Here is a 9,430-nt window from a genome sequence, read left to right on the forward strand (position 1 = left end):
TGAGGAAACCAATACAAAGAGATAAATGACTTTCCAGGACTAAAATCCAGAACTAGACCTTGAGTCCAGATCCTGTCATATTTCTCCTATAGTAAAAATCTACATTAGTTGTCAAATGTTAGACATCAAAAACCTGCTTCATACTCTTCCCCCCCCTTGAGTCCAGATCCTGTCATATTTCTCCTATAGTAAAAATCTACATTAGTTGTCAAATGTTAGACATTAAAAACCTGTTTCATACTCTTCCCCCCCTTGAGTCCAGATCCTGTCATATTTCTCCTATAGTAAAAATCTACATTAGTTGTCAAATGTTAGACATTAAAAACCTGCTTCATACTCTTTCCCCCCCCTTGAGTCCAGATCCTGTCATATTTCTCCTATAGTAAAAATCTACATTAGTTGTCAAATGTTAGACATTAAAAACCTGCTTCATACTCTTTCCCCCCCCTTGAGTCCAGATCCTGTCATATTTCTCCTATAGTAAAAATCTACATTAGTTGTCAAATGTTAGACATTAAAAACCTGCTTCATACTCTTTCCCCCCCCTTGAGTCCAGATCCTGTCATATTTCTCCTATAGTAAAAATCTACATTAGTTGTCAAATGTTAGACATTAAAAACCTGCTTCATACTCTTTCCCCCCCCTTGAGTCCAGATCCTGTCATATTTCTCCTATAGTAAAAATCTACATTAGTTGTCAAATGTTAGACATTAAAAACCTGCTTCATACTTTCCCCCCCTTGAGTCCAGATCCTGTCATATTTCTCCTATAGTAAAAATCTACATTAGTTGTCAAATGTTAGACATTAAAAACCTGCTTCATACTCTTTCCCCCCAACCTTTATTCCACAGTTGTTCAGGGGATGAAGGAAGCTCAGGAGAGGCTGACGGGGGATGCCTTCAGAGAGAAACATCTTGAAGATGAGTTGTAACATGAATATGTCCCTTCTTTCATCAAAGTTAGTGTTCTGGAAGGAAAGCAGCAGGGAAGGGAATATTGAGGAATTGCTCAGGACAATTCAACCGACCAGGAAGCCTTGCTCCGGTCTACGTGGGAAGGAGCGCTGTCACTGTGGAAGACTTCTGCTGACAGGAGCTGGTCTCCACGTCTGTGGATCCAGCACAGCACGGCACACTTCCTTCTGCCCCCTCCTAGATGTCTGTTCGTCATGGAATGTAAAGAATGACAGCTTTTGACACAAAACTTGAGCCATTTGGAGATTTACTCCTCATACGTCAATATTTGAATCTTTTTCCGTTTCCTCCCGCTTTATTCACCTTGATGGTGAAAGGAGACCGGTAGCATCTTTTCTACAGTATTAAAATTGCAGAAGTAGTTTCTCATTTAAAACAACAAACTCAAATATAAATCAGTAATTCTATGCCCGCCAGAGACCAGCCTGTTTCTTCTCCTTTTCTCCTGGGAATAATCTTGGGCTTCTTCCTGAATCCTGGCAACTTCCATCCTCTTCTACTGCTTGGGCTTCCCTGTTTGCACGCATGTGTGTGCAGGAATGGCTGTGTGCTCGGACTCAGTCCCAGCTGGAAGCATGCTCTGCCCCGTTACTGTTCCGGAAACAGAAACCTTCAAGCCCTAGGTGGAGCCATTTTTGTCAAGTCATCAACTGTATTTTTGTACTGAGGTTAACAAAAAAAATTAAAAATATTAATTGTTCCATTAAACTTTAATAAAACTTTGAAAGGAAATGTGTTGTGATGGCCTTTTTGTTATTGGAGAGTGGAGGAAGGGATGGAGATCACTTCAGGAAGACTAACCGTGATGGCCCAATCTAGGACTCTTCCCACTCCTCCTCCCACATCCAAATGGGCATCAGAGCTCATCTCTTCTGCTATTTAAGTAGCTGAATTCCCTCTGTCCCCTCTGTCACTGTTTCCGCACAAGGCAGGGTTTTTCTGTTTCCCAGACTGTTTATTGTGACAACCTCTTAACTTGCGTACTTACGTCAAGTACACAGGATTGTACTCCTACAATCCATCCCCTTTGCCTCATTGATCTGTTCAAAATGCAAAGGTGACATTGTCACTCCCTACTTTTTTTTTTTTAAGACTTTATTCATTTATTCATGAGAGACAGAGAGAGAGGCAGAGACACAGGCAGAGGGAGAAGCAGGCTCCATGCAGGGAGCCTGACGTAGGACTCGATCCCGGGTCTCCGGGATCAGGCCCTGGGCCGAAGGCAGAGCTAAACCACCGAGCCACCTGGGCTGCCCTGTCACTCCCCTACTTAAAATGTTTCTGGCCACCTCAAGACAATAGGATTAACATAAGGAAATATTTGGGCCTCGGTATGTACCAGGCACTCTTCTAAGTGCTGTGTGTGTGTGTTATCCTATTTCCTTTTATTATGGTCCTAACAGCCCTATGAGAAAGGTATATAACAATCCTCATGTTACAGAGGAATTTAAGGTACACGGTGAAACTGAGGCACAGAAGAAAGTCAAGATCTTTACCATGGCCTTTAAGAAGCTGCCTACTTCTTCAACTGCATTTGTTCCCAATCCTGTCTTCGCATTTTGTGTTGTGACACCAAGTTTCTTCAGGTTCCCCTTGGCAACATGCTTTCTTATGCTTATGTGTCTTTGCTTGGCTTGCTTTCCACTGCCCCCTCTTCCTGAGAGTCTTTCCTGATTCCTCTCATGAGGATAAAGTGTCCTTGTACCTACCCCCACAAGCACATCAGTCCTGGCCCCCCACTACATGATACTGTAGTTCTCTGCACACTTAACAGCTGTCACCAGGTAGCCATGCTTCTCTAGGGCAGAGATTATTCCCCTGGCCTACGTACCAAGGTACATTGAATGTCGTTGAATGTGGTTTCAAGTGAATTGTCAACCTCCATGGTAGGTTCTTTTCATCCATTCTCTTGACAGTTCTGTGGGATAGGTATTGTTACCCTCATTTATGGAAAAGGAAACTGGAGAGGGAATTGGCTTGCCCGCAGTTTCTAGACAAGTAAATACTGGATTCTAACCATGCCTATCTTATTTCAAATTCATGCTTTTCTGCACCACATTGCATTATCTCCTTTATGTTCCAAGGTGGGACTCAGAACAGTAGTTTTCAATCTGAGGTACATAAAGACTTTAGAAGAGATACATGGACACAGAAACTTGAGTGAATTGATACTCAGATCTTCATTTTCTTAAAAGTGATTTCCCAGGATTCCTCAAAAAATTAAACATATAATTACCATATGGTGCACCAATTCCATCTCTGAGAATATACCTGAAATAATCAAATGCAGGGACTTGAGTAGATATTTACACACCCACGTTCCAGCATTTTTTTTACAATAGCCAAAAGATGGAAGCAATTCAAGTGGTCATCCATGGACGAATGGATAAACAAAATGTGATGTATGCATACAATGGAAGATAGTCTTAAGAAGGAAATTCTGATGCATGCTACAACATCAATGAACCTTGCAGACATTCTGCTAAGTAAAACAAGCCTGTCACAAAAGGATAAATATTGTATTACACTCATACGAGGTACCAAATTCATAGTCAAAGTAGAATGTGGTTGCCAGGGGCTGAGGGAATAGAGAGCTAGTATTTACAGAATTTCAGTTGAGAAAGATGATAAAATTCTAGAGGTGGACGGTGGTGATGGTTGCATAACAATATGCATGCACTTAATGCCATAGAAGTGTACACTTAAAAGTGGTTTAAATGGTAACTTGTAGGTATGTATATCTTATCACGATTAAAAAAAAATACTTCCCAGAATACGTTCCCACCTCCCTTTCTACTATTCACCTTTTCCCCACTTTACAGGAGAAAAACATACTTCTCATCTTGAATCTTACTATGGTGCGTTACCCTATTATGTAAAAACCTCTAGGGTACCAAAGGAAAACTGAATTAGTACCAAGCCTATATGATTAGTCTTTTTGTCCTGTCCATGGTTCTGTCTTTTTTTTTTTTTTTTTTTCATGGTTCTGTCTTAAGCATAGTTCTGTCAGGAGCAAAACTTGACATTAGAAATGGGCAGTTTGTGCTATTTGGAGATGTTTTGAATTCAGACAAGTCGTATAGTGGAAATGTTGAAAACTTACTTCTTCCAGTCCCCAATTATTATTTAGAAAGGCATTTCTCCCGAGGGAGAATTCCAAGAAAGCATAGAAGCATCCAGGTGACAAACTCAGGACAAGTCTTTACCTCCTAGAATTTAGAATTAATCTTAGAATTTGGAACTAGGGGGCAGCCCCGTGGCTCAGCGGTTTGGCGCCGCCTTCAGCCCAGGGCCTGATCCTGGGGGGCTCCCTGCATGGGGCCTGCTTTTCCCTCTGCCTGTGTCTCTGCGTGCTCTCTCTCTCTCTCTCTCTCTCTCTCTCTCTCTCTCTGTGTGTGTGTGTGTGTGTGTCTCATGAATAAATAAATAAAATCTTAACATAATTTGGAACTAGAGTAGTTGTCATAGAGATTTATGTTAACATGTTTATTTGAAACAAAAAATGGAATTACAATGTTGCTGGGCAAAAACTTAACAGATACTTCACAAAAGATATATCAATAGCCAATAAGCATATTATTAGGCATCAAAGAAAAGCAGATTAGAACTAGGAGATGCCATTTCCTACCTGCTGGAATTGCTAAAATTAAAAAGACTGATGAGGGGCACCTGGGTGGCTCAGTGGTTGAATGTCTGCCTTTGGCCCAGGGCGTGATCCCGGGGTCCCAGGATCAAGTCCCACATCGGGCTCCCCCGTGCCTGTGTCTCTCCCTCTGTGTCTCTCATGTGCAAATAAATAAAAGGCAAGTAGTTAAGTATTTGATAAGTCTTTTTGGTATGCTTTCTAGAAACTGAGAAAGCGAATGGGCAACAAATCCTTTCACCAAGTAGATGCTTTCTATTTCTTTGCTTATAATGTGATTGAAAGTTGGCCTAATTGAATTATCAACTGGTACATCATTTGAAATTTTTGATGTTAGATCATTGTGATTTGGGCACATATAACTCAGTTAAGAGTTGAAAGACTTCAATGTCATTGCAATAACAAAACTCCTTCCTTCCATTCCCATGTATTTATTTATGTGAACATTTCTCAGCATTTCTATTTCTAAACGTAATAGGTACTGTTAAGAAAAATTGTTTGAAACTTAATGTTTTTGTAGAGCATTGTTGTAACAAGCTTGCATAAAGGGCTGTCTGATTTTCTAAGAGAATATAACTTAATTTGATTTACCATTTACTATTAAATAGGGCACAGACATTTTACAACTCAATGGAGTTAGATGTTAACTTATAAGAAAGTTAATTAGGTGAAAATAATTTCTTTCCCAGGGAGAATATAACTTTAAAAGTTGGCTCTATTGCCTTTCGGTCATTAACCGGTTTTATATTTGATTTGGCAGTCTTTTTTTTTTTTTTTTTTTGATTTGGCAGTCTTAATTCAGGATTCCTTTTTGTTACTGGCTATACACACACATATGTATATGCATACATTTCTCATATCCTCCTTTGAATTGGTTTTGTCATCTTGCTGGTCCTCATCAATGAGTTAATAAAAAATTTGGCATGTGCTCAGAAACTGTTTGAGAATTAAGTTTTTAACATTTTGAGAATTACTTTTGGTATTAAAAATAGAGTTAATGCTGAATCCTGCTAGCCATAAGTAACATTCTTCCCACAAATACATGAATCATATTTTTTAAAAGTTGTGTCACTAATAGATGCACTTTCAATAAAGTTTTCCTTTAAATTTAATAATCATCAGCATTTGTAATGCTTGTTTTTTCTTTTTTTTAAAGATTTTTATTTATTTATTCATGAGAGACACAGAGAGAGGCAGAGACATAGGCAGTGGGAGAAGCAGGCTCCATGCAGGGAGCCTGACGTAGGACTTGATCCCGGGTCTCTAGGATCAGACCCTGGGCTAAAGGCGGCGCTGAACTACTGAGCCACCCGGGCTGTCCCTGTAATGCTTGTTTTGATTGACATACTAATGATTTTTATAACTAAATCTGGAAATTAAAAAAAAATTTAACTCTTATGTTTTTAACTTAGTTTCCCTTAAAAGCAGGGCCTGAGATAAGGCCTTCTGTATAGGTCGTATATTACAGGAGGAGATTCTAGAGAACAGGAGTGGGGAGTGAAGCATAGTAGGGATGATCAAAACAGGGTTCATTATTGAGCTGGTTATCCTTCTTAGTCAAGGATTGCCTCAGAGGAGTTAATTTCCTAAGAAACTATACATATAGAGGTGACAGAGAGCCTTGAGGCAGAAAGCAAGAGATAAAGGAATGCAGCACTTTAAAAAAAAAAAAAAGCTATCCTATAATCCTGTAATTGCACTACTAGATATTTACCCCAAGGATACAAAAATACAGATTGTATTATAGAGGCACATGCACCCTAATCTTTGTAGCAGCATTATTAACAACAACCAAACTATGGAAAGAGGCCAAATGTCCTTCAACTAATGGATGGAATATTACTCAGCTATCAAAAAGAATGAAATCTTGTCATTTGCAACGACAGGGACAGAGCTAGAGTGTATTATGCTAAGTGAAATAAAGTCAGTCAGAGAAAGACAAATACCATACGATTTCATTCATGTGTAAAATTTAAGAAGTAAAACATGAACATATAGAGCAGGGGAAAAAGAGAAAGAAGAAAAGAAACCATATAGACTCTTAACAATAGAGAACAAATTGAGGGTTGATAGAGGGAAGTGGGTGGGGGTTGGGCTAGATGGGTAATGGGTTTTAAGGAGAGCACTTGTTATGATGAGCACTGGGTGTTGTGTGTAAGTAATGAACCAATGAATTCTACTCCTGAAATCAATATTGCACATATGTTAACTAGCATTTAAAGAAAGTTTGAAGAAAAAAAAAAGAGATACAGTGATAGGTACATATCCTCAATTTCCTAATGCAGTAGGTCACCACAGTGACAGCTAAAGGGGGATAAAAGAGGGCAAAAGATGTAAAATAAGGTATGAGAGTTATCTAACATAGTTTTTTTTAAAGATTTTATTTATTTATTTATTTATTTATTTATTTATTTATTTATTTATTTATTTATTTATGAGAGACATGGAGAGAGAAAGGCAGAGACACAGGCAGAGGGAGAAGCAAGCTCCATTCAGGGAGCCCCACATGGGACTCGATCTGGGGCCTTCAGGATCATGCCCTGAGCTGGAGGTGGCACTAAACCGCTGAGCCACCGGCGCTGCCCTCTAACATAGTTTCTTATAATCAAAAGAAATTTTAGTATTTTAATTCCAATTAAATACATATTTTTACTATAGAGAAGTATGGCATAGTGATCAATAAAAGAGTGTATTTTTTAAAAAGGTTTTTTTTTTTTTTTTTTTTTTGAGAGAGAAAGAGAGCACGACCAAGGGAGAGGGGCAGAGGGAGAAGCAGACTCCCCACTAAGCAGGGAGCCCAATGTGAGGCTCCATCCCAGATCCTGGGATCATGACCTGAGCCAAAGACAGATGCTTAACTGACTGAGCCACCCAGGCGCCTCAATAAAAGACTGTAAAGCATATAAAAGCATTTCATTTGGTTAAAATCCTGTGGGTATGGTGAAAGCAATACACGTTTAAGGAGAATCGGTGACAGAAAATTTACAACTGTTAAGAGCTTGTGTATGTATTAGTTTTAAGGGGATAAGGTGGGTATAACATTTCTGTGGCAGTTAGATTCTAGTGTATACAGTCTAAAAAGTGATGTAAGTTTTATTTTTGAATGTTAATATTTACACTATGCCAGAAATTATGTCCTTGGCAGTTATCTAATAAAACTTTTAAATATCAAGTTAAGTGTGTCAAAAGTACATAGTTTTCAAAATTCTTTTTTTTTTAATTTTTATTTATTTATGATAGTCACAGAGAGAGAGAGAGGCAGAGACACAGGCAGAGGGAGAAGCAGGCTCCATGCACCGGGAGCCTGATGTGGGATTCGATCCCGGGTCTCCAGGATCGCGCCCTGGGCCAAAGGCAGGCGCCAAACCGCTGCGCCACCCAGGGATCCCTCAAAATTCTTTCAAGGATTATTCGACCTAAATTTATTTCAAGACTACTGGTTTCAAACATTCCTCATCTGATAGTGCAAATATTTATGTAGCACTGTGTGCCAGGAACTATTCTAAACCTTCCAGTGATATTTGCTCTTCTGATCCTGATAACGACCTGATGGATTGGGTTCTATTACCATCATTATCATCTCTGCTTTATAGATTGGAAACTGAGGCACACAGTGGATAAATAACTTACCCAAGCTAGTAGGTATCAGAGGGCAGTGATTTGAATGTGGGCAGTTTGGTGAATCCACCCTTTTAACCACCGTACCATCTGATGCAGTTTGTAGTCAACCCGCTCAAGCAATGTATCAGTGCCTAGCTATAGAAGGGGTCTAAATTTTCAGGATAACTAATACAGTTACAAAAAAAAGAAAACATAATTGTATATTCAAAAAACTTTTTTTCAAAACCCCTTTCTTCATGAAAACAGAAATTTTTTATAGTCAGAGCTGAGATTTTTCAGGTATTTGAGGTTTAAACTGGCAGATGTTTAAATTTTTCTTTTTAAAAAGATTTATTTATCTTAAGGGGGAAGTGCAGAGGGAGAGAGAGAATCTTGAGCAGACTCCCTGCTGAGCGCAGAGCCCAGGGCAGGGCTCTATCCCTCGACCCTGAGGTCATGACCTGAGCCGAAATCAAGAGTCAGACGCTCAACTGGCTGAGCCCCCCACGTGCTCCTTACGTGTTTATTTTATTCACCCTTGGTGGCATCTGAATCTCAGAGAATCATGCAGTGTCATGGCGTTGCCCCAGCTAACATCATCCGAGACGGAGGGTATTCCTACCTGGCCCTGGCGCCTCCCTCCGTGAAAGCGCCTGCGGAGATGTCCGTCTTCCTCTCGGCCTCCAGGGGGCAGTCCACTCACTCGGTTCCTTGGTCTTGTCTGCAAGACCCCTCTGGCTCCTTCAACCCCTCACTGCACTTCTAGTCCCTTCTGTGGGCAGGAAAATTGACCGCCCTCCCGGGCCACTCAAGCAGGAGCGACTGCCCACTGTTAGGCGGCCTCTCCGGGCCTGGCGCTGAGGGGTGCTTGCCTCGGCTGCCCCCCTCGCCCCCAGCAGCAGCCGACCTGACGCCACAATCCGGAGGCTCCAGCCAGCTACTAAATCATAATCCTTATGGTTATACTGCTTTCCTCCTGTCGGGGATGAAGCAGGGACCTGACTTTATTGGAAGAGAGTCTTCGGGCAGCCCGGGTGGCTCTGCGGTTTGGTGCCTGCAGCCCAGGGCGGGATCCAAGAGGCCCGGGATCCAGGCCCTGCGTGGGGCCTGCTTCTCCCTCCGCCCGTGTCTCTGCCTCTCTCCCTCTCTCCATGTCTCTCATAAATAAATAAATAAATAAATAAATAAATAAATAAATAAATAAATAAAATAA

The 9,430-nt window shown here is 40.6% G+C and overlaps 1 protein-coding gene across 1 annotated transcript in view; it reads left to right on the forward strand.

The window, feature by feature from the left end:
- TXNDC12 (thioredoxin domain containing 12) overlaps positions 1-1,706 on the forward strand; it is a 29,993-nt gene extending 28,287 nt beyond the window's left edge. Inside the window, exon 7 of the mRNA XM_038558036.1 lies at positions 852-1,706. Within this exon, the coding sequence (XP_038413964.1) occupies positions 852-931 (80 nt within the window). The 3' untranslated portion in view covers positions 932-1,706. The remainder of the gene's footprint in view (positions 1-851) is intronic.
- Positions 1,707-9,430: the final 7,724 nt, after the last annotated feature.

This window comes from Canis lupus, chromosome 15 (assembly GCF_011100685.1).
Source record: "Canis lupus familiaris isolate Mischka breed German Shepherd chromosome 15, alternate assembly UU_Cfam_GSD_1.0, whole genome shotgun sequence".
Taxonomy (NCBI): domain Eukaryota; kingdom Metazoa; phylum Chordata; class Mammalia; order Carnivora; family Canidae; genus Canis; species Canis lupus.